The sequence below is a fragment of the Dermacentor andersoni genome, chromosome 7 (assembly GCF_023375885.2).
Source record: "Dermacentor andersoni chromosome 7, qqDerAnde1_hic_scaffold, whole genome shotgun sequence".
NCBI classification, from domain to species: Eukaryota; Metazoa; Arthropoda; class Arachnida; order Ixodida; family Ixodidae; genus Dermacentor; species Dermacentor andersoni.
The window spans coordinates 66,798,944-66,825,396 of NC_092820.1; the positions used below are offsets into that span (position 1 = coordinate 66,798,944).

Here is a 26,453-nt window from a genome sequence, read left to right on the forward strand (position 1 = left end):
TCACAGACTAGAAGGGGCGCGATTTTTTTAAGTATGACATATGATGTGCCAGAACCACGATCTCATTATGAGGCACGCCGTAGTGAGGGCCTACTGAATACTTTTGACCACCTGTGGTTCATTAACGTCCACCTAAATCTAAGTATACGGGTATTTTTGCATTTTGCCGGTATCGAAATACGGCTGCATGTGGCGGGATTTGATCATGCGACCCCGTGCTTAGCACCGCAACACCAAAGGCACTAAGCAAGCAAAGTGTGTGCTTGAATAATTAAGCCATTCTATAGCAAAAGGGGTTCCATTGTCCAATCAGATTGGGCACGTCACGCCGAATATCGTTGTCATATTTACGCGATCAATAGCGATTACTTCAGAATGTGCTGTGATACTAAATAGGAAGCGGACGACCCTCACCGGTCTGCTCAGAATCAAAGACTGTCGACTCCGTCCGCCATTATTATCATTACTCCACTATTGCTTGCCTTCCCGGGGCGCAAGTCTGGCCGATGGAAAGCTAAATTTCCATCGAGAAGTTTTTGCAGTGTTTCGTTCTTCATAGTCCGTACAATGTGACAGTATACTCTGAACGAGAGCCCTACACAGTACATGCACTAAGCAGGAATTATGGAACTAATGCTTTGTAGATTATAATGCTCAGACAGACAGACACTCAGACAGCATTCCCTCTTAATCGGCGAACAATCCACCCTAGGCTGTGACGCACAAGTGGCACGTGGCTATTGGAAGTGAAACACTGTTTTTCAACATACCCACAGATATAAGACCTTGCAGATGCCACGCGCAGTACCTAAAATGGACGCAATATTTTTCATATAGTAAAAATGCTCAATGTGGGTCCAGTAGTTATCCTAAAGCCTGTAAGCGCTCATATACACGGAGGTCAAAAACGCGTACTATCAAATAAAGGAATTTTTCTCTGTAGCAAACAAACAGAATTAAATGAATGAATATCTTCTTTAGTGGCGCAAGCGCCAGGTATGGCCATAGAGCGTTATGCCAGTGTTAGTGAGTTCGCAGTGTAAGGATAAATTCTGAGTAGTATATGTGACATGGCTGCATAGGGGCCTAAACATATTCGCTTAAAACTGCGTAAAATCTACTTGTAATATGCTTATCGCAAAAAAGTAATGACGTGTACTATGAACAAGAAAATTCATTACGAAAGAACGATAGGATACAAAAAATATGTCACATGCAAAAGTTGGCTAGAAGCACCACTGCCAGAGCCCTTGAAACACAAGGGCCTGGAGGCTTGTGGTATGCATAAGCAATGTCACAGCGGCACCCTCTGAGCGGAGGATACGCTACGAATTTTTTGAGCTTATAACACAGAGGACAACATCGTTCAAGAAACCTAGGACTGCCTTCGTATGAAAAAAAACGGATCTTCACCAAGAAACATAATGGGCCTGAGAGGGACATGATGGCGGCAAGTTAGAAGAAAACATTTCTCTCTCTTTCGGCTTCCGAACACTCCACAAAACCTGGAGGACGGTTAGCCTCTAACTGAATCTACTAGATGTTGGTGGTTTTTCACCAGTCAGCAACTCTGGGTGCCATATGTGTGTCATATAGTCCTGTTCTTTCGATGAGACGAAAGAATAGGACATCAGTTCGTCATGTTTTCGTAGTGGAGTATCAGAAACCTAAATGTGGCCTAATTAAGTGAAACCTATTTTTTCAGCGTCTCACAAGCGTATCCAGCGACTTCAATGTTTCTTTCGTAAAAAAGGTTTCAGGTTTGTAGCAGAGACAGCAGCGGTAGGAGTAGCTTGCAATGTAATTGATGTAGCCTTTTGATCTGCTAGCACATTACCCTCGATGCCATATGGTCAGGCACCGAGAATACAATGATATGCAAATAAAACAGAGGCGTAGAGGAAGAAGGAAAGTTGAAGTTGAAGTGATCACCAGTGTTCGAAAAAAGGAATGCTGCCGTAGCCCACGGTTTGATAAGGCGCACAGAAATGCTGTAAAGCAGAGCATTTGCTGGGCTGACGACGAGAAAGTTTCTCGTAGGGACGTAGGGCTCCAGCATTATACCTTGCTCCGCAAATTTTGATGGTCTAAATCCGGTATGTCTTGTACGTGCGTGAAAAAAATATATGATGCAAGGCCCCAACTCATCCTAAAACCAAAAATATGCCCACCACCGCAAGTGGGGATAACGAGGACGCCCCTGCTGCACTTTGCATTTGGGAGACACACACAATAACCACTGGGCTGTCCCGCAGAGTGGGAGCGTGACAATTTGTGTGGGCTTTTTAGCGCCAAGCACATTGACAATGGCTGCGTTGTGTACTTATTTAGAAGAGCACAGCTGACAGTATTGCACGTCGCCCACAGAGACTATATGCTGTTCTTTTCTGATATCCTTGCTGGGCGCGCACCATATCATTTTGGGCGCAATTCTCATAAAGCATTGGTCTCTGCTGTAAGAACCCGCTGTTTTCAAGGTAATGAGTTAACAGTCAACAGAATCCTTAAAACCCGCAGCTTTGTTTTACAATCGTACATTTTAAGTGATATCCGCAATTAATAAAAGCCTTTATTAGAAGGCCTGACTGCTTGATCTTGTATAAGGAAGAGGTTATACGAACGACGCTGTTAGGCACATCGCGGTGAATGCCTGGAGAGTGCTACGTGTTCATGGGAGGAGTTCTTTGTACTGATCGAGTTCTGTTCCGTCAGTAGTTCCTGTGATAGACTATGGCTTTCATTGGCCGCCTCTACGGTCATAGAGCGCCACACATAACTTTTGCCAAGCCGTTCCCGCGTGAACACGGACAATTTCATTGTTTGCAAATTCTTTCTCGGAACAAGAAACGTTACGTGCAAACACCAGAAATAGAATTGGTTAACTCAATAAAAAAAGCGGGGGATCAGCATCATTGCTCGATGTTTGGGCCTACGGAGGCTAAAAAACTATGGTACAGATTTCACATAGCGTACACGGTTTTCACATGTGGTCTGCATTTTTAGCCGCCATTGCGTGGGTTTAGAAAACCTAGGAAATTACTGTGGTGTTATGAATTGTGCACATGGGTACAGTATCCGATTACTCGTAATGTTTCACACGATGTTAAAACGCAAAATAAATAAACGCATTCTGAATACAGTTTCTTGGAAACAAAATGCCTTATTTTTGGCTCATCTGCATCACCACATGTAATGTCACTTTTAATGTATAGCTCGTAAGCGCTAATTCTACGACGACTGTGGATTACTGCTACTCAACGCGCTGCGGCCTATATCGATCACTTTTTGGGAGTTAGAAAATTCTATAGTAATGCACACTGCTTATTAAAAATGCTCATAACATTAAGATCACCCACTCAGAACACTAGAAATAAATAAACCAAGCTGAATACTATTAAACAAACCTGGTGAATCCACCAGTCTATAAAACCTGGTGAATCCAACAGTATATCACGACGTTCTATTGAGTACCTCGGTGATGTCTTGTGAAAGATACTGGTTCAGTATGTGCGTTTGGTCACTTTCCTGGCCAGTACAAGACGAAGCACTACAGTATCACATTACCAATGAGAAAACATAAGAAGTAGAGAAAGCCTGAGAGAAGCCATGAACATATATAGCAGTGCTGTCCCTCCATGCTGCACCATAAATACTGAGTAAGCTCATGCACCAGATATATCCAATGAAGGAAAATACTCAATTACAACCGGTGTTAAGAAATTATGGCTTTGAAACGCCGATTATATTCTTCGTCAATTATAGATTTTTTTTCTTTGTCGAATTCACGTCAATTTTTTATGCTTTCATAAATTTTGCAAATGTTCTGATCTGCAATTGTTGGCGTTGGTGTACTTTTTATGCAGTTCGAGTAGATGCCTTTTAGAGCCGCGAGCATGAGCATAAACTGCCCCGACAGATTGCTTCAGGTAGGTGCCGCAAGAATCGCCGACCTGCATGGTTCCGTAGGTTTTGAAGGTTCTGAATTGTATACGTACTTAACACTTTTGATGACTGACTTGAATGCAGCTGTAACTATGTCGTCCTTGAACATGTGTTCCTCTGTGGTTAGGCCAAGAAAGAGGGCGCAGTCGGTCACTTCGACCTCCTTTAGCATATTGTTGAGGTCCTGCGTTAATGAAAAGGCATGATGAAGTAAGTCAGTTGAAGGATATGGAGCTCATGACGTTCTGTAGCCCCATTTTCTCAGCTTATCCGCGTTCACCTATTGCGAAGAGGAACGGCGGTAGTTCGACACGAATCGCGAGGAGTACAGTTCCACGGGACAACTTAAAAACTAATTTTACTGTTGGTTCCACCCACACAAGAATGCACAAGCTTTGGCTCTGCACCTTATACATTGTCGCACAGAGCAAAAGCCGTCCTTTTAGAATTTTTTTATAACTTAAGTTGCAGAAAGTTATTTCCACCATTTCATTTATTTTTCTGCCACAACTGATTGATTCTTGCTCACGTTTACCTCCCTCTTCATTGAATTTCAGCAAAGTTGTCTGTTTTGAACCACCGCTCACGATATCCGAGCTACACTTATTTTTCTACAGTGTTTATATAAAGCTGCACACTATCGTACACTACCGATATGTTCAATTTCGTTACTACTATCCACGCGAGATATAGTTAAAGCTTTATTGTGTAGATGGCACTTCGGCTTAACAGGTCTTGTCCAAATTCACTCCCCAATGACGGCTCTTTTTGGAGGACAGAAGCGAAACCCCAAGGCCAAGTTTTCGCTGATTCCATGTGCCGGTAGCGGTTGTGGAGCGGAAAACACGTTATAAACGCCATGCTTCAAAGATTGTCTATTGGGTAAGAAGGGTGACGTTTAGTTAAAAGCGAGGAACTAGTAAGGCTTCATTTGAAAAAGCTACCAGCGACTGCTGCACAGCGTTGAGGAGGGCCGAGTCACTAGCTGGGCGAATCCAATCGCAGTAACTGGTAAGATGAAAACTTCGGAGACTTCATACCGCCTCAGCTTCTGGTGCTCTCCTGTCTGCATATCTTGGTACATTGGGCAGTAGCCCGGCACACCGAACTGTCGTACGAGTAGGCAGTAATCGCTGACGAAACAATGCCGGCATGTTATAGCCTGAAGAACGTAACATATACGTATGACAACTTTGAAACTTACACCCGAGATATGCACATCATGCAAGAACAGCATTGCAAGGCCCGTTCTTTTTAAAAGCGTTACAGGAGCTATTAGGCGCACCACTCTCACCGACAGTCTTCCATGTCTTTTGAAACCTTTGCACACGCTCGTAACCCAAGAGCGTCGGCTACTGTCCAGTGCCTTATTTGCTCCTCTTCGCTGCATGATGGATTTATTTATTTCAATTTATTACAATAACCCGCAATCGTTTTGAGAGGATTGCAGGGGGCGGGGGGCGGGTTGTATGATGTTGTATCAAAGTTTTTAAGCAACAGCGCGTTACACATTCATAAGCCAACAATGACGGCTACTGCAAAAATAAAACAATAAAAACAGTCAATAGTAACAGACATCATTTCAGAACACGATGATACAAGGCTACTAGATAAAAACAAGAAGATGACTGCCGTTTAGTGTTCAGGAGGAGAAATTTCCGTAGGAACACTGTCAACGGACTAATGCTGTCGACATAATTTTCCGAAATCATAATTTGCGCTTTTTCTGTGTAGTAATGTAGAGACTATTATACCCAAGCATATATCTATAGAACAATATACCCAAACTGTATATCCTGAAGTTTTCACTTTGGGACTCTTTCCGGTATAGAACTCTTTTTGTACTAAATTACTTATCAACAAAATTGAATTGAAAAAAAAATGAGTTTGGGTCGTCGAGCTAGCTAACTCATGGAGCTATTTAAGTTTGCACAGAACCAAATGTACCAGGTTTGCTTATGATATAGCAGGTATTTTATGTCTGAGTTACCAGAAGTTCTAGAAAAGCGCCAGTGCACACATAACGAATCTAAACTTTGACCTAGAGTAGTTGAAGTAGTATTTATTAGCGTGAAAACTTAAATTGTCTGAGAAATATTCTCATTTTTGCAATGAACATCTTACAAAATGACATTATTGCAAGTTACAAAATGACATAATACCGGGGACATAATAACGCTGTCGCGTTATTATGTCCCCGAAGTCCGGTCGGCGTCATCGTCGCCAGTTCGGGGTCAGGGACGCGATAAGTAATACCCCGCTATTCCCACTGCAGTGTAGAGCCACGGTAAGCGTTGTACTGGTGGTTCGCGCTTACAATCGCCATGATTAGTATACATGCACCATTACGCGTCGGTACGCTCAATGTACGGGGTCTAGGGACTAGTCGCAAGCAATATCAGGTCAAACTCATAATGCAAGAAAGAGACCTGGATCTGCTTACGGTCCAGGAGACTAAGGTTAGCAGAGAGGAGGCGACCGAAGCCTTGGTAGACAAATTTTCTCTAAGGTTCAATGTATTCGTGAACCATGCGGTGGGAATATCAGCCGGGTGTATGCTTGTTAAATATTCTGTTGGCATTGTCGTTGAAACGGTTACAAGTTGCTTGCAAGGGCGTTTTGCTTTGTGCGATCTTTCTTACGGGGAGGCGAAATTTAGATTTATTTGTGTGTAACACCTACAAAGCCGCATGAAAGAAATTTGTTCGTTCGCGAATTGAGTATGTATTTTGGTTGTGAGAGGTGTTTGATTGTGTTGGGTGACTACAATTGTGTCCTTACTCAGGAACACCATTCAACCACTGCTAGTGTAAATGATGAAAGTGTTGCATATCTTAAAGAATGCGTGAGCAAATTCTCTTTAAATGATGTGGCATAATTCGCAAGAAGTGGAAGTCGCTAGCACTTCACACACTTTCAAGGCACCAGCCAAGCACGACTAGATCGAGTGTATGTGTGTTCGGAGATTGCGCCTTTGTGTCAGAACTACGATGTTGATGCTGTTTCTTTCAGTGATCATTGTTTAGTGACCTTCGAGATTGGCTAAAAGCAAAAAAAGTAAACTTGAATGGGAGAGGTGGAAATTGAACGCCAAGCTTATCAAAGATGACGTGTTCATAGATAAAACAAAAAATGAAATACAGCAGTTTTTTATTGACGCACTATGCAGTGCCGCAGAGAAATGGGAGTTATTTAAACAAAGGGTAAAATTGAACGCAATAGAAAGAGCGGGGCATATGAAATGTCAAGCTCAAAAACATGAACAGGGACTGCGGCAGGAGCTCGAAGACTTGGTGCGAACCGAAACAGCTAATCCGGGTTTGGTGATGCAAGAACTGCAAGTCATTAAAAGAAAACTAGAAAGCTTAGAGGAGGATAAATACAGAGGTGCAATTTACGTGCACGAGCGGAAAAATATCTCGCGGGGGAAGTACCAACAAAGCGATCTTTGTCAGATGAAAAGGCATACGCTCGAGGAAACGAAATATTGGAAATAGAATGTACTTGTAAGATATTCAGAGAACAAAAAGTTATCATGACGGCATTTGAAAGTTATTATACAGAGTTCTTTGGTTGTCGTGAGCCAAAGGTGCCGGGCTACGAGGATGTCTTTTTGGCAGAAATGGCAACGCTAGGCATAGAGGACACGAATTTATGAGAAATGAATATTGGTATGGAATTGATTGAGAGGGCTATTGAGGAACTAAGCTCGGGCAAATCTCCTGGTTTGGATGGGATTTCCGCGACATTTTACAAGGCGTTCAAGACGGACATGGCAGCAGCATTGCATGAAGTATTTTCAGAGGCAATCGAGCAGGGGTCTTTCAGAGGTCAATCGTGCGCACACTGTACTAATCCGAAAAGGCAAAGATAGAAATCTATTACGTAAGGTAACGGGATGCAGGGCAATTACGTTGACAAATGTTGACTACAAGGTTTTCATGAGTGTTCTTGCAGCAAGGCTGCAGGGAGTTATACGGAAGTTAGTTGGGCCGCATCAGACATGCGGCATGAGGGGTAGGAAAATACAAATATTCATACAGCTAGAAGCATTTTAGAATATTGCGATAGTGCTCTCCCCAAACTTGTATAACCGATGGCTCAAGTCAAAGCCCTTAACGCACAAATAAACCTACATGAGTATAAACTTTGTGTAGTTTTTCTTCCTGACAGAGGTTCCGAACTATGGCTTTTATTTTGTTTCATGGGTGAGATTTTAGTGCTGCTGCGTTATTTTGCTAGTTTAGCGCGGTATTGAAATGGGGACATACGCCTGGTGAAGCTTAGTGAGAATGCCTTGTGCTTGCCGGCTGAGTGGTTGCGTTTTCGGTGTAGTTCCTACTGACACCTGCCGTGAACCTAAGACTGCAGCTCGACCTTACCAAATGCAAGGCATTCAGGAGTGTTCTCGACGCGGAATGAAGCACCTATCGTAAGAGATTCGCTAACTGCCTGCTGCTACGGTCACCGGTGCAATCCCTCCGGATGCATTCCCGAGCCCATCGGTATCTGCCTCCCCCGGCGGGGCTGTCTTATATGAATCGCCTGTGTGGTGAACAAATTGCCTGGCGCCGCCAATGCCACACCGAAAGCCCGGACATTTCAAATACGCCGAGCCGCCCGCTACCATTGACAACCGCCTAGGAGAATGCAACGGCGAAAATGCAGCCATGGTGCGGCCATTCTAGCCTCCTTCCTCACGACGCGCGCAACTCCCTGATGTCTGCGTAGCCTGCCAGTGCTATCTCCTTTCAGCGAGATGTACGATTAGGCTTCGTTTCTGCATTAGTTTCCTCTCCAACTCCGCAAGAAAGAAGTCGGCGGTGTCTGTGTGGGTGCGTCAGTGCCTTTCCCTCTGCTGGGCCAGCGGTGGCTAGAGAATCCGTTGTACTGACTTCCGTGTACCGAGGGGCGGCCGCAAGCGTGGAAAGCGTTCGCTGTCTCCTTTTCTTGAGCGAGGCCATTTGAGAATAGATAAAGGACGCCCCCGCCAAACGACAGTCCCTTGGCGAGGGGTGGCCAGGTTTGGCAACTCTGAGCCACATTGACTACTTTTGAGGGCTCGTGGCGGGAAAATTTTCGGGTTGGCTATGTGGCTAATTTCTGACTACTTCTAACAAAAACATTTTCCTGTAGGAAGTATTGACAAACCAAAGAAAATATTACAAAGAAACGGTATAATTCGCTGTACTATGCCTCTTATGAACGCCATATGCAACAACCATCTTCAACATGTGTATTTGCAAGGGAGGGCGGGACCTCCCCCTTGCAACCGACAAAATCCATTCAACAGGAACACCTTCTGGATCATTCCATGGAAAGTTTCTTTTTATAGTCGATTGCTCAAAAAGTTATACGTTGGAAACAAAACTTCATTATGGTTCGACCATGAATTTGAGCAAAGGCATCTGAGAACACGATAAAAATAGGGCCATAAGAACTTGTGTTAAAACACTCTTCTAAAAGGATTAGAAATCTTGGCTAGTATATTGACATGTGAACTCGTTTATCTTTTACAGGTGAGCGATTTTACCGTATAACAAATGTTATCGCTCAGCGCAGGACGCGCCTACATGTATCGGAAGTTTCTAGAATGTTATCGATGCTTTTATCCGCTGTCTGTTGCCGCCGAACCTTGTGTAATCTGATTGCATGTATGCGCGACGCGAATGATGTAGTCTTTTGTGGAAGCCACGCGGGTCCCAGCGATTACCCTGGGACATTCGACGACTGATGTATAAAAGCCGACGCGCTTGACCTGCTGATCAGATTTTGACGATCGCCGACTGTGTTCGCCGTGTTCGCCGTTCTTTAAGTGCAGCCTGTTTTTGTGGGCACAGGTTCGCCCAATACAAGTTAGTTTCTTATTTCCCAGTATTGCTACTGTGTTCTGTATATGTCACTACCATGTGACAAGATGATATGCCCTTGAAAACTTGAGATATGGCACAGGTATACATTGTCGAATTACAACAGATCGAGAATTGTGCGCACGACGTATTCGCTGGTACTAGACTTCAGTGACAACTACTTTCGTTTGCTTAATCATACATACAGGGATAACGATTCCCGAATAAGAATACGGAGCGACTAGTTCTAACTTTACTTATAAAGACACGTTTTAAGTGCGTGGAATGGCATTGAACAGCTACAAAAGGAGCATTTCATAATCGGCTACAGTAACATTTTCTTCTTGAGTGATTGGCCATGGTAGAAGCCTGGAGTCATTTTGGCTACTTATTATGCACCTGCCATGAACTGGCTACTTTTCTGACCACTCTTTGCGATTTTCTTGCTACTTTTCACTTTTGGAGCTGGCAACCCGGGTATTCAGCCTTCAGCAGACTTGAGCGAGCTACAGTGTGTGTCGCTCTCCGTCAGGAAAGCTTGCACAGCTGACCGCACCGTAACCATGCAAGTAAACGTTCTTTGTTACTCGTTACGTGGATTATCTCGCGTGTCTGCCTGGGTCCCTCCTTGATGGTCAAGTTCTAGACCGCCAGGCCCAAGCTGCCTCCACGGTACTGGGTGAACCCTTCGTAAAAGACCCATAGCATACAGCGCGTGACAGGATCTTCGTTTTTAAGCGGAGCATCACGGCGACGGTGACAGAGAAGACGACGGAGAAAGGTTGCTTGACGTATCGCTATAATTGGTATCGTAATAGCATATTATATAGAACGTCAGTGCCTTTCAACCCGCCCTTAAGGAACACATACATCTAAAATGTTATCAACTCCTACATTTATTCTAGGGCACATACTTTGGTAACTAACCGGATAAAGTTTATCAACTGTTATATGTGCCGTAAACCAAGTAATTTAAACGATAACTAACAAAGAATTTACAGTCGAAAGAGTGTGATATTGATTTCCCGTAGAAACCAACTCATACTTTAAAAAAATCAGCTCAACGAATTCTGCTACATGAGAAAGGTGATTTCTACACTTTCGGTACCACAAATCTAAAAGAATATGTATATTGTGTATAACATTGTAGATGAGGATGACGGGTGGTAAATCTTGGCGGAAAGAAAATCTTGGAGGCCGAGCTAACAATGTACGAGTTCCATACTTGTTTCCAATGATTTTGATTGCCTTATATATGAATGTTTTTTCTTCTTTTGTATACATAACATGTGCTTCACCGCAACATCAGGTAAGTCCACATGAAAATACCGTTGCCAACACCAAAGAATCTTAGGTTTGCCTTTGTAAGGGGAAGTAAATGTGAACCCCAAGTCTGCATTCTTTTCCAACTTTTTAATGATTTTACACAGTTAATGTTTTCATGAACATTGACAACTAGAATACGCCATCCCTCTTTGTTGCTTATTGCCAAACTATATGAAAGTGCGCGCAGATCTACTGGAAACTCTATACGCAGACAATCAATTACATTTAAAGCGAAGCTTCGTCTGCCTCATCTCTCGAATTCCCGGGCGCCGCTGCTGCTTTTACGGTCTTCCTGCGCGTGCCGCTGGCTTTTCTGCAATACCACGAGATGGCGCTCGCCTCCGCGCACTCCGCGCCTCAATTGTGTAGAGGGTGAAAGGCGACGAAAAGTGGCGGTAGCGACATTTCTAGGGCGGACACTGGGTTCTGTCATGGAGCGAGCAAAAGAAAAGCTCGCGGAAAATGCCCACGTGCGCAACCTTGTCATAGTGGCAGGTGGGCTAAATGAGGTCCTAAACAGGAAAGGGCCTTTACTAGCCCAGTGCTTGCCGAAGGGGGTGGAGGACTTGCGCGAGCTATCCCCTCAGGTGCAGATCGTGGTGTGCACGGTGCCGGAGGTGCCTGTACGTGACAGTCACGTACAAAGAGCCGTAATGGCTGCTAATGAGGCAATATGGAAAATGAGCCGAGAGAAAGGCTTCGAGGTTGTCGAAGTAAACAAGGAAGTGAGAAGTTGTGGTGGTTTTAAACTAGACGGGATCCACTTCAATTACAGGCTGACACGAGAAGTGGGCTGGTGACTTGGTGGTCGCGCTGTTGCTTCTTTAGGGGGCCCGCGGGCGCTCAGGAGGTCAAAGTAGATAGTAATGAAGAACGCCCCTAGGGGAACACCAGCACAGCATCGCCGTCGACAACAGAAAAAGGAGGAAAACAAGAAAAAGAGCTCGCCATGCAATAGGCTACATAAACATGCAGGGCGGCAGAAGAAAGGAAAAGTGGGCAGATATTCAGGAGCAGTTACATAGAGAACAAATAGGGGTGTATGCAGTTACAGAAACGCACCTTAGAGACTCGAAAGAGCCGCCATTTATTGAGAATTATGTTTGAGAAGGGTGCAACAGAAGTAAGTCGGAAAGAAAGGGAAGGGGAGTCGGAATGCTCATTCATCAGGGAGCCAATTGGGAAAGAGTAAAGTCACAATGTCAAGAGCATCTTTGGTTATCAGGTACAATGAGTGGGAAAGAAACTTGGCTGGGCGTTACGTATTTGTGGAACGGAAAAAAATTGCACAGAGAAGAATAAAGAGTTAGTGGAATGCATAAGCGCTGATATTAACGGTTTCGGAAATGCTGCTGAAATTGTCCTATTAGGTGACATGAATGCGCACATACAGGATTTAGATGGCTATACCGACAATAACGGGAAGTCAATGCTAGACCTTTGTGAACAACATAACCTCATTATCGTGAACACAGGGCCTAAGCGTGAAGGACAGATCACGTGGGAAGTGGGAAACCGGCAATCGACCATTGATTACTCTCGGATGACAGAAGGAATTCATGATAAGTTGAGAGAAATGGTCATCGATGAGGAAGGGTTTAGCAGCATAGGGAGTGACCATAAACGCATCATTTTGAAAATGGTATATGTAGTTGGGAAAGAGAGCAAGGCGAGCAAAATGGCTTGTCCAAATTTGAAGGCTGTACAAATAGCAAATATAGTCACTAGAGTTGAGGAAGAACTTTGCCAATGGCCAAGTAAAGAGTGGGAATATGGTGAGCTTCTAAGTGGAGTAACGAGAGAAATACGGAAAGAGAAACAACATGTTCGTTGGAAAGGAAAAAAGAAACCGAAAAGCTGGTGGAACAAGGAGATACGAGAAGCCATCGCCGAATGACAGAAAGCATGTCGAGAGCCGAGGCAGGCAAAGAAGGCGCAGTTGCCGCAGGATGAAGTAACCAGTAAATGGGAAATATACCGGGAGAAAAAGTGTGGTTCAAATACTGGTGCAAGCAAAATTAAAAGGTGAAAGTGAACGTTGGTTGTCAGAAATACGTGAGAAAAAGAAAGCCGCACCTAGAATATTTTTAATATATCAAACTATTAGGCAGGAAGTCAACAACAATACAACAACATATCCTAGACGAAGATGAAAACAGACTGGGAAGAGAACCAGCAATAAATTACATCGGAAAAGTAAGAGCTGAATCTTTCCAAGGCAATGACGAGGTTGTAGTTGAAGAAAAAAAGAGCATGAAAGAGACCCCAATGGAAAAGGAGCTGGTGCTGACAAATTTAAAGTGGAAGAAAGCGGAAGGGAAAATTCGTAAGCGCACAGCCACAGGGCTAGACGAGGTTCCCGTTAGGCTGATAAATGAGCTAGGACCAAAAAGTAAAGAAGCTCTGGTGAAAGCAGTGGAAAAAACTTTCAAAGATAGACGAATACCAGACAGTTGGCGACAAAGTAGAATTAATTTAATTTATGAAGGTAAGGGGGAGAAAGACAATTCACTCCCATCAACCGTTGACCATTACACCGGTAATATACAGGCTAGCAATGCAGGCACTTAAATTAAAGCTTCAAGAATAGGCACAGAATAATGGCATTCTGGGAGAGCTTCAGAATGGCTTCGGAATAGGTAGGCGTTTGGATGATAACTTGTTTTTTCTTACACAGTGTATTGAAATATTAAAAGCAGAAAGCAGACCGTTGTATATGGCCCTTTTAGACATTACAGGAGCCTACGAAAGCGTAGACCGCAAAGTATTATTGTATATTCTGGAAGGGGAAGGCTTAGGTAATGATTGTCTACAGCTTTTGAGAGAGATTTACTTATAAAATACCGTTTGCGTTTAATGGGAACGGATGGGGAGCGAGGAGAAAGTTCATATCAACAAGGGACTGAGGCAGGGGTGCCCTTTATCCCCGCTGCTGCAGTGTTTATTAGGTTCATGGTGAGGATGAAGAGGGCGCTAGAAGGAAGTAATATGAGGTTTAATCTCTCATGCAAACAGGTGGGTACAGTAGTAGAGCAGCAACTCCCAGGTTTATTTTATGCGGACGATATTGTGTTGCTAGCTAACAAGCAAAATGATTTGCAACGTCTGGCTAATATCTGCGGACAGGAAGGGAACAATTTAGGTTTGAAATTTAGTGTTAGAAGATAAGGTGTTATGGTATTCAATGAAAACAGTGAACAGACAGTGGAGATACAGGGCCAAGAAATACCTCGGGTACAGAATACAAATACCTTGGTATATGGATAAACGAAGGCAATAGATATATGGAAAAACAGGAAGAAACCATAACAGCAAAGGGGAAGAGAAATGCAGCCATAATGAAGCACATAGCGCTATGGGGATACAATAGGTACGAGGTCCTCCGAGGTATGTGGAAAGGTGTAATGGTTCCAGGACTTACATTTGGAAATGCGCTTGCTTACTTTAAATCAGGGGTACAATCAGGACTCGATAGGGACCAAAGGTCAGTGGGTTGCCTCGCCTTGCGCGCTCACGGGAAGACTGCAAATGAAGCTGTGCAGGGTGATATGGGCTGGACTCGTTTTGAAGTGAGGGAAGCTCGCAGCAAAATTGAGTATGAAGAACGCCTGAGTAATATGGAAGAAAGTAAATGGGCTGGGAGAGTGTTCAGGCATCTGTACAGGAAAAACATTGATTCACGGTGGAGGAAAAGAACTAGGAAGCTTACCAGCAAGTATGCGGCCTGTAGGTGGGCCACACAGCAACAATAAGGTCAAGCAGAAAGTCAGAGAGGCTGAAATAATCTTATGGGTGGCGGCAATGGAAAAGAAACCTGCCATGAAGAACTATTTAAGAGGAAAAAACAATATCAGGAAATAAACCATTTATGATAACTCAAAGGGAAGCTCATTACTTTTCGAAGCGAGATCGGGATGCTTTAGAACACGCACCTATAAAGCGAGATATAAGAAGCAAGAATAAGCATGTGCTTGTTGTGGTAAAGCTAGGGAAACGACGGAGCACGTTTTATTAGAATGTGAAGACGTCTACCCAGCGGTCGATTTAGGCACCGCTGGCCTCCTTGAAGCCCTTGGGTTCAGCGGGAGCAGTGGTAAAGTAAACATGTCCGCCATAGGCATTAGTAACAGGCGATTGGAGGATTGGTGGAAGAAAAGTAGGGAAACGACAAAAGACGGAGACGTACAAAAGCACAGTTCGCAATGGGGGATCAGAAAATTTGGATGTGGTAGTTCATAGTGTTCTTTTTTTCATTGTTTAACCTAGGTAGGACATTAGGCAGTATAGTAGCAAGAGCTTGGTGGCACAACCCACCGCCCCGTTCCAAAGGGGACGCTCATAACATCGATCCATCCATCCATCCCGACCTGCTATGCCGGCGCGGCCCGATGCGGGCCGAGATGCGTAGTTTGTGCGTATGGAACTGGCTGTGCTTGGTCTCCTACGCGATAAAAATGCAAGTGCTGGGCTGTCGAGGTCGCCTGCTGGGCTGTGATACCGTAAACAGTACAATCGTCCGTAGCATGAAGAGAGCGCTCGGAGCTGTCGTCTCTACAGCGTGCCGGCCGCGAATACAGAATGGGCACGTTAACACTGGCCAGAAGAATGGATCCAAAGCATGCACTCAGCATCGAGGACAACCAGGCGGAAAAGAAGCGTCGCGCGGAAGAGGGGCGGCTTCGCTACGTATCAAAACCTGGTGCAGACCGCGTACGCATGTATAGAGTGTATACATACTGTTACAATAATTAAATTACGTACAGCGCCCTAATTCAATGAATATATAACGCTGCCGCCACGATGCGATGTGCTATGTGAGGCGATGATAATGCTCAACTCTCTCGCAGATTATGAACAATGACGCACAACGCCTCAAGCAACACTTCTCCCTGTGTGCTCTGTAGACTACGCAGGCAAAGAGCAGCTGCGCACGCAATGTAACGTGTAACACGAACTCACCACTGTCGTATTTGACTAAACGCCGTAGAAGTTGCGCATTCGCCGCCAACATTACCGCTAATTATTGTCAAGCAAAGCAAAGAGCCTACAAAGCTTCGCTTACATCGATTCCCACAGTGCGTGCGATCCGTTAATTTTTGGAGTCATTTCTCTATGTTTTCATTCGTGTATGTTTACTTACTCGACCTTGAAGATTTACGCCCATGATTTACTGTCCAACTGAGAAGCTGGCACGCGCAAACCGGCCAGGACTGCCATAAACTACAAGATCGAAAATATTTATATTTGGGCACGTTGCTAATTCTATTTAGCGCTTTTTAGCGCACGAACATTCACGACGACATTGTAACAGGAGTATAGAATTTGCGCTTTTTATGTCTTTTAAGCTGTACCTTTGTATTTATGTGCGAAAATAGGCTATCAAAATCTGTCTACATAGAACACAACTACCATTCCTCGAGAGGCGGGTTCACAGATATTTCGTGACTCTATTTTCACTTTTGTTGAATTAGGTTCCTTTCAAACGTACAGGTGGCGAAGCCTATTTCGACAAACCCCACTACGACGCCCCTCTCGACGTATCATGCAGTTTTGAGACGTCACAACCAACTAATAAAGGGACGCAAGAATAAAATTTTTATTGGTACGTGGCATCGGTACGTGGCATCGGTACGTGGCATCGGTACGGACTTCTGTTGGAGCTGACGCATCAAAGAGAGCGAGAAAGGGCGGGGACGTAAGCAGCTCAATCAGCTCGGTGAAAGCACCAGCTTGCTCAGGGCCGCAAATAAATGCGGCGTCTTTCTTGAGGAGCTGAGTGAGAGGGCGCGCAACATTCGCAAAATTTCGGACAAACCGACGGATGTAGGAGCAAAGGCCCTAGAAGCTGCGAACATCCTTGGCACATGTTGGCACGGGAAAGTCTTATACTGCCCGTATTTTATCGGCATCAGGGCGTACACCAGAAGAATCAACGAGATGCCCAAGCACAGAGATTTCCCGACGACCGAAGTGGCACTTGGACGAATTTAATTGCAGCCCGGCTTCACGGAAAACAGATAGGATCGTCGATAGGTGTTCGAGGTGTGTCGCAAACGTCGGGGAAAGAACGATCACGTCGTCTAGGTAACAGAGGCAGATGGACCACTTGAAACCATGTAGGAGGGCGTCTATTATTCGTTCAAATATGGCCGGGGCATTACATAAACCGAAAGGCATCACTTTGAACTGATACAGGCCATCGGGAGTAATAAATGCTGTCTTCTCGCGGTCCATGTCATCAACGGCAATTTGCCAGTAGCCAGAGCGAAGGTCGATGGACGAAAAATATTGTGCTCCATGGAGGCAATCCAGGGCATCGTCAATGCGTGGTAGCGGATAGACGTCCCTCTTGGTTACCTTGTTGAGGTGTCGATAATCCACGCAAAATCGCTAACTGTTGTCCTTCTTTTTAACTAGTACAACAGGGGATGCCCATGGGCTGCAAGAAGGTTCGACGATGTCTCGAGAAAGCATCTTGCCAACTTCATCTTGGATGATTTGTCGCTCAGTAGGTGAGACGCGGTAGGGTCGCCGATGGATAGGGCTCGCATCACCGGTATTTATTCGATGTTTTACGACAGATGTTTGTCCTAGAGGGCGCTCTACAGGTCGAATATATCCCAGTATGAGGCAAGGAGGCAATGTTGTTCATTAGCACGCTGGGACCGAAGGCCGGGTGCAATCATTTTTGTTATGGCATTCAAGTCTGAAGGGACAGGGGGCGAAGCACGAGTTGAACACGAGGAGCTGTTACAAGTTAAAGCCGAAACGTAGTCTCTGGCCGGCGTAATTTCCGCCAGGGATATTCCGCGCGGGAGTACTTGTGTACAAAGACCAAAGTTCACAGGTGGAAGGCAGGACGCGTTGTCCGAAATGGTAATGACGGTTTGAGGAAAAGCGACGTTATGCGAGAGCAGGACATCCGGATTAGGGGATGCGATGTAGTCACCGTCTGGTATAGGTGGAGCGGGGGAGACACCTACGTAGGTAACGGCATGGTCTGGGAGGCGAATATGCTCTGTGGAACATAGCCGTATTGGAACACTATCGGGAGGGTCAATAGCAGCAGGTAGAGCGAGTTTCACAACACCAGCAGAACAGTCTATCAAAGCGGAATGTGTGGACAGAAAGTGAAGGCCCAGAATGAGGTCGTGAGGGCAGTGCTCGAGAACATAAATAAAACAGAAGTATGATGTCCGGCGATACTCACGCGAGCCGGACGCATGCTAATAACGGCTGGTGTTCCACCGTTGGCGACTTGGACCACAGGCGACGGAGCAGGAGTGAGGACTTTCTTCAGACGATTCCGAAGCTGAGCATTCATCACAGATATGTGCGCGTCAGTGTCAATCAGAGCCGTAACAGGTACACCATCCACGTTCACTTTAATGAGGTTCCGATGTGTGGCCAAGGTCAGAAGAGGATTTTTGCGTCGGGTCGGTTTGGCAGCATCACCTCCTGGTGCTGCACCCGTTAGTTTTTCGGAAGGGTGCGCCGGAAGGAGCTAGGGGACGGTGATCGGCGAGATGGGGGCGATCGGGAGAAGCGGCGATGTGGCGAAGGAGAGGAGCTAGATCGGGTAGGGCGAGAAGTGTCGCCAGAATTTGCTGGCTGCGTTGGCAGGGCGAACCAAGGAGCAGCATGAGGGCTGTGGGATGGGAGGTAGGACCAGGGGGTCGAAATCCACGAAGACTGGCAGTGACGTGAAACATGGCCGATACGGCCACAAGTGAACCATATAGGCTTGTCGTCTGGAGTGCGCCATTCGGCCGGATTGCGATACCGCGTTGAGGCATTCAGGCTGCGGCTGCGTATGACAGTGCTGGACGGAGTGTAGTCAGGTCAATTAACTGAGCAGACGTTGGTCAAGCCAATGTTGGCCAATTTCTGGCGCACGACGGACTGTATCAGTGAGACGGTCGCCTGGCAATTGTCGGGGCCGTGGGTTGGGGTTGTGACAGGAGATGCGGCTTCTATTTCACGTCGGATGATATGTAGGACGTCATCGGAGCGATCACGCGTGTGCGGACTGCGGAGGTCTTCGCAGGTGGACGTAGCAACCGTGTTCGGAAGGCGGGGAAATGGCTGGGCAATGCGGCGACTCTTGGCTTATTCAAACCGCCGGCATTCGCTAACAATGGCTTGCACAGTGCAATAATTCTTGAAAACAAGGACGTCGAAGGCATCATCTGCTGTGCCCTTAATGACGTGTGCAACTTTGTCAGGTTGGGACATCTTCGGATCCACTTTGCGGCACAGAGCGAGCACGCCCTGGATGTACGTGAGGTAGGATTCAGTGCACGTCTGGACACGCGAAGCGAGATCTTTTTGGGCGGCGCGCTGACGTCCAACAGGCTTGCCAAATAAATCTTTCAGATTGTGTTTACAAATGTCGCAGCTGGTAAGTTCCTCCTCGTGGGTCTGAAACCAGACACGTGCCCTGCCCGCGAGGTAAAATATCAAATTAGCGAGCATGATGGTCTGATCCTAGTGGTTGCTGGAGCTCACCCGCTCATATAGTTGAAGCCAGTCTACAACATCAGTGTCTTCGGTGCTAGAAAAGGTTGCTGGCTCGCGGGGTTGTGCTAGAATGACGGTGGGCGTGGGTGCCGACGGGCCCGAAGCATCCTCGCCTTAAGCTGGCATTGTAGATGCAGCCAAGGAACGCCCGCTGCGTAAATCCGTCTTGATAATGATCTCACAACCTCCACCAAAAATGTTACTGGGTTAAAACAGTCAGACGTATATTTACGGGGTATTTACAATAATCGTAGCGGCTGACAAGATGGTAGACAGCGCGCGAAGTCCAGAGCGTCGTCTTCTTGCGACCAAGCTGACAACATCATCTTCGTCAGCGTGTCACAATATCAATTTAGATCGAAAGATTAGGCTTGTGTAATAACGCATCCGCCATTCGTAGAGAAAACAGTGCTTTTGTGGGTGACAAAATTAGGAAAAGAGAAAAAAAGGAGCTGCCGGACTATTTTGGACTATGATACCTCCCACGTGACGTCGACGCTACCTGATTCAAAGCAGCGACAAAGATTCGAGTCACGTGGGGACTGTGTCAAATCGTACGTGTTGCCGTGGGTCATTGAATTGAGGAGCATCAGCCGGACCTTCAGTGGCAACTGTACTCTCAACTCAGACAATGACACAACAATTAAGAAAGCGCTGATACATTTGTAGAGGAACAATCTGTCAATGTAACTGAGTCATTTTTTTTTCCTTCAGGGTCTCTTAAAATGCTTCATCTCTCTTACCTCCACCTGTGACCGTAGGAGTCTGGTGTGCTGCTCGAGCATGACCCCCTGTGCGCTTTGTACACGTATGCCGAGGAAGCCGAACCCGCGCACGTTCTGCTTGCGCAGCGCTTCGAGGTTGGGCGCCGCAGGTATCGTCTCGTAGACGGAAAAATAACGGTCTGTGGCCACCATGTAGGCTGTAAGCTTGGACTTGGCCGCCTCGCCAAGAAACTCCTGGTACGTGTGGTTTTCTGTGGACACATCAGCAATTGTACGTTCCTATAATATCTAGACATTATAAATATATTACACGTGCAACAGAGCAATACCATTATATTTAAAGGTTCTCGCTTTCCCGTAACGGTAGTACCCTTTACACAATACCGGATAGCGCGCACTGATGTGGCAATACCAGTAGCGACATCTCGAGGTGTTTTGTCAACTTATGTGCTACGCGAGTGTTCTTCTAGAATGGAGTAAATGACTCGATTTTAAAAATTAGGTCACTAGTAAAGCTTTACAAAAGTGTTTAGGCATAACGTGGTAAGTGACGGCGACATTGTGTGTTCCCACTGGGAGAAACCGGCTTCACTAGACAGCGCCGACAGCGCCTCTGCCGACGTACGCTTCGCCAGTAACCCGGTTTTCCACAAAGCCAATACGTTGAGGAAGCAGTTAGAACTAAGTATTTACAGTATTTAAAAAGTGGTAAACATAAAAGGAAACTTCATGATCGTAACATATGTTAACACATGTCCGTAAGAAATCCATAGTTCACTCAACGAGTGATAGAACTTTTCAAGGTGCCCTTTTTTTGAGAGGATGCCTTTACTCGCAGACTCTTCGGTATATTCTGATAGGTGCGGTGTTTTGTACATCTACATTCCGCCCGCTTACTCTTTGTTAATTTGTTTTATGGAGGGCAGTTCCGAGACAAAAATTGCTGTATAATACTCGGTGCTAACACATTGCGGAAAAGCACGCTAGCGTAACTTGTCGAAGTCAAATCTTAGTATGTCGTTACAGGGCTCTGAAGTCACCTTGCCCTAAAATTCAGTGCATTTAGTGTAAAGGATAAATACAGATGCAATGATGAACTATACATACACGACATAGCAAGAGAGTAACTTCTATGAAGATCTCTGACATTGCAAAATATTAAATATCATTCATCGAAGGATAAAACATGACGCCACATTTAATCTTCACAAAATGATGCAGGCCACGCCAACTTCATAGAATGTGGTGGAGTGAAGAAGGAAGATTGTGAACTGTTACTTATACAATATTTATTATATATGTTCAGAAAAAATAAAATTTTACCTTGAAATCTCCCTCGGTATTCTCTGTGGAAAAAGTGCTTTAGTGGTGTAAACTACAATTACATCATCAGAACCACGTAGAGAAGAATACGCACCTTTTTTCTAGTTGTCTGAATGTTGCTACATAATCATTTTGGGCCAAACAAAGGTTTCGCCTGGCCTCATCAGTGGCGGAACAGCTGGTCTACATGTGCAACCGATATTCGAAACTGTTTTTGTTGCTATAGCTTTTTATGTACGATTCTTATTCACACCTCATGCATAGGCGACATGGCAACGTGGACCTTCAATCAAACATTTATCGCAGGGTGTGGACCTTCAATCAATCATCGCAGGGTGTTTCGGCAAATGACCGAGTTGAAATTTCGGCTAAGGGCGGACAATTCCTTTCTTCGCTGTCAATGCCGAAATGTCAATTCTTCGATGTCATGCCGAATGGCCCTGAAGGTAAATAAATAAATAAATAAATAAATAAATAAATAAATAAATAAATAAATAAATTGATCAAGAAAGATTTGAGTCTTTTCGCGATCTCCCTGTACTGTTCGGCTTCCACCCAACAAAGCAAAGTCCTGAGCAATCTGACCACCCGATACTATATAACTGATAGCTTGATAAGCAAGTGCTAAAATTTTGAAGGAAGTACTAGAAGACTGCTGGCTGTTCATAGAGCTAATAAATCGCAGGGGTCATGATCATATGGCCGCTGTGGAACTTCCATGCAAGCTGAGCTGCTCCACAGAGCTGTCCGCTTTAAAATCACAGCAGTACGTCAATCGCTAGATTCCAACTTAGCTGACATCAATCGCGGAGTCGGTCAAATGCGAAGTGATAATCAAAACTTACAGGTTATCATAAACAAAGTACGCCACGCAATGAAGTGATGTTTCAGTGCGCTATAGGAACGTAGATTTTATATTATATTTGGTTTTTCGTTTCAATGGGAAGTTGGGGTGCCCTAAGCAGGTGCGCGTTGCTGGCTGTCTTTGCTATGTGATGGCGAGCATGGCGTCTCACGCCGCCCTTCACCGCTGTACAAGAGCGGTGCCAGAACTTCCCTGATCAGCTTCGCCGCAAAACGTTCCGTGTTCTATGTCAGGAATTTTAGTCTTGTCATAGCCCTTTTTCGTGGCCACTTACGCGCCTGCTACAGGTTTTCTTGCTTAGTTTAATTGAAGTGACCAGTGAAATAAACCCCAGCACGACTAAAATTCTGAGAAGACTAGTTCATCCGACTGAGTGCCAAATATTTATTCCTAGCGTCATCGTATTTCATCTCAGCGCCAGCAGAAATAGGCTGCCATGCCACCAAATTTATTCCAAGTGCCTAGATGGTTTATTCCGAGCGCCAGCGTGTATATTCCATGTGCCAACCAATTTATTCGGGGAACATCGTGAGTCATAACAACGACTGAAGTACTGCAAATTCAGTTACCGGAAGACGGCAGCCGGCAGACGGCAGTATTTTTCAAGTTAGTGACTAATAATTTCATTAAGGCCAATAGACGTACCTGGACCACGTACATTTTAATAAATATCAATATTCAGTAAAAACATAGTAAAAACATAACTGCCCTATTAATATTGTGAGATAAGGTTTAGGCAGCCAGTCTCTTTATTCTCCCGAGTAAGAGCCCCACCACAGGCCCCAGAACGGTGATGATGAGTATGTGCAGGTGAGAATATGAAGCGTATGAATAATGCTCACACTAATTTCCCCGAGCGCGCAAGCGGCCAGCCAGGCTGCGACTTAGCCCGGAGGGAAACGAATCGTTCGAGACGCGAAACGTGAACTATCTCCGAAGCACTATAACGATGGTCCGAAGAAACGTCTACGGGAGTAACGCGATAGTTTACGGCGGATGTTTGTTCATTAATAATGTAGGGCCCAAGGAACTGGGATTCAAGCATCTCACACGAACCGGGTGTACGAATGGGCGTCCAAAGGAGCACTTCCTCTCCAGGACGAAAGGAGACGTCGCGACGCGAGATGTCGTAACGTTGCTTGCGATCTAGCTGACTGACTTCTGTGTTGAAGCGAGGAAGTTGACGGCATTCCTCAAGTATTGAGATGAACTGTTCGGCTATGCTGGCCGAGGTGTTAGTTGCAGCATTGAAAAAAGCGGCGTCGATGGTGAATGTGGTGAACGGCCGTAAACTAGGTAGAAAGGTGAGTACCCCGTAGTTTCTTGGATAGCGGTGTTGTGAGCAAACGTCACAAAAGGTAAAAGTTTGTCCCAGTTGTCCTGGTTATATCTGTTAGTGTGCGATGAAATCGCTCTGTTAAGCCATTTGTTTGAGGGTGATATGCGGATGTCGTCTTACGAACTGTGCCACAAGCTCCGAGTACTTCTTCGATTATTGTTGACATGAAAGTCTTGCCGCGGTCCCTTAACAGTACACGAGGTGCACCATTACGCAGCAAGATGGCATACCGAAAGGAGGTGGCAACCCCTGAGGCCGAACTAGAGCATAGAAGAGCGGTCTCTGCGTAACGTGTGAGCTGGTCAACAGCTGTCATGATTCATTCATGACCTGCCGGCGTTATGGGCAGAGGGCCGACTAGGTCTATCCCAACGATGGCAAATGGTGTCTCGGGACATGGGATGGGCTGTAAAACGCCAGCAGGAGGCGAAATCGGTCATTTCCGCCGTTTACACTGGAGGCAAGAAGCGACGTACTTGGCCACAACGGTAGATATGCTTGGCCCAAAGTAACGCGGCTCCTAACGCGGTGGTATGTTTTATGTAAACCCAAATGTCGAGCATATGGGTCGTCGTGAATGGCCTCAAGGACTTGTGTGCGTAGCGAACGTGGAGGAACAGCCACTCAGCGGTGTCCGTCGGAGTTGTAAATGTAGCTGTGCATTACGTCGTTGTTGAACTTAAATGTTCGCAGTTGTTGACGTAATCTGGCATTTGGTGCAACAGTAGTTCCGCACAGGCGGTGGATTATTGCTGTTGCATTAGGGATCAGAACGTTGACACGACGCGAGCGGAGGGACGCGATTGGAAGATAACCTGCCAGTAACCGCTAGAGGTAATAACGGGAGTGGAGACTTGTCTCATCATCAAGTGGCGAGTAATGGAGAGATATACTCGAAGATAATAGTGGCAGGGGGTAGTGAGAGAGAGCGTCGGCATTTTGATGCTTTTTCCCAGACTTGTAAACAACGTCAAAATCGTACTCTTGTAAGCGGACCACCCAGCGACGAAGGCGTCCAGTCAAATTTTTCATTGACGACAACCAGCAAGGCGTGGTGGTCGGTTATGACCATGAAGTGGCGTCCGTAAAGACATGAACGATACTTTTTTATGCCCCAAAGTACTGCGAAGCATTCCTGCTCTGTGATCGAGCAGTTCTTTTCGGCAGCCGTTATTCCGCGACTGGCATAGGCAACAACTGTCTTGCGTGTGGTGGTATCACGCTGTAGAAGGACAGCACCGATACCACGGCCACTAGCGTCGGTGTGTAAACACGTTGGTGCGTACCCATCGAAGTAACGGAGGACAAGGTATGTGGTTATTGCTTGCTTGAGGGCTTGGAAAGAATGTTCGCAGTCGTCGGTCCATGGGAAAGCAGTGCGTGACATGAGGAACTTGTGCACCGGCGAGGCAATGGCAGCAAAATGACTGATGAAACGACGGAAGTAGGATGCCAGGCCCAAGAAACTTCTTAATTGTTTTTTTTTTATTTTCAGGGCGAAGGAAGTGAAGCACGGCAGCAACCTTGTAGGGATCTTGTCGAACGCCGTCTGTACGGCTAAGGTGGCCCAACACTTTGATGTTCTTTCTGGCAAAACGGCATTTCTTTGTGGTGAGTTGGTGTCCAGCGTTGGAAATGCATGTGAAAATATCGACCAAACGCTCAAGGGGCTGACGAAAAGTTGTAGAAAAAATAACGATATCATCTAAATAACACAAACAGGTTTTCCACTTAAGGCCGCGTAAAATTGTGTCGATCATGCGTTCAATTATTGCAGGAGCATTACATAAACTGAAGGGCATGACGTTTAACTGGTAAAGTCCGTCTGGTGTTGCAAAGGCTGTCTTGTCCTTGTCCGCTTCGTCATGGGGATTTGCCAGTACCTGGATTGGAGGTCTACACTAGAGAAATATTCAGCACCCTGGAGGGAGTCAATGACATCGTCGATTCTCAGCATTGGATATACGTCTATGAGCGTGATCTTATTATGGACTTCATAATCGACGCCAAACCATACAGAGCCGTCTTTCTTGCGAGCCAGCAGAACAGGAGACGACCAAGAACTGGACGATGGCTGAACGATGTCTCTTTTGAGCATGCCATCAACGTTATCCGGAATGATTTTTCGTTCTGGGGAAGACATGCGTTATGGGCGGAGGCGCACGATCGAACTGCATTTGGTTTCGATGCGATGCACTGCGACGGAAGTACGCTCCAGAAGCATGGAGTGAACGTCAAATAAGGCACTACGTTCTTGCAGTAGTGGCTAAACGTCTTCTTTCTGCGCAGCAGTCAGATCGAGATTTATCGCGGTCGTTAAACCAGTGTAAGCAGTAAGACGATGAGTTGTGGTAGACGAAGGTGGTGATTAGGTGTGAAGCGGTGCAAGCGAAAGAGGTTCAATGTCAGTAAAGCAAGTCACAGGGGCACCCTGGGAGAGCACAATTGGCGAAGAAGTAAGGTTACGGACAGCGACGAATCCTCTACGGTCCTGAAACAGCACCGCACTAAGAGTAAGGTTAAGGCCGCCAGAAATGCAGCGACCGCTCAGCGCAAGAAACATA

At 45.7% G+C, this 26,453-nt stretch overlaps 1 protein-coding gene across 1 annotated transcript in view; it reads right to left on the reverse strand.

Annotated features, from left to right (window-relative positions):
• LOC126534364 (uncharacterized) overlaps positions 1–26,453 on the reverse strand; it is a 49,064-nt gene that overhangs the window by 15,214 nt on the left and 7,397 nt on the right. Inside the window, exons 2-3 of the mRNA XM_050181644.3 lie at positions 20,381–20,613; positions 3,996–4,126 (exon numbers count right to left, since the gene is read on the reverse strand). Of these exons, the coding sequence (XP_050037601.1) occupies positions 3,996–4,126; positions 20,381–20,613 (364 nt within the window). The remainder of the gene's footprint in view (positions 1–3,995; positions 4,127–20,380; positions 20,614–26,453) is intronic.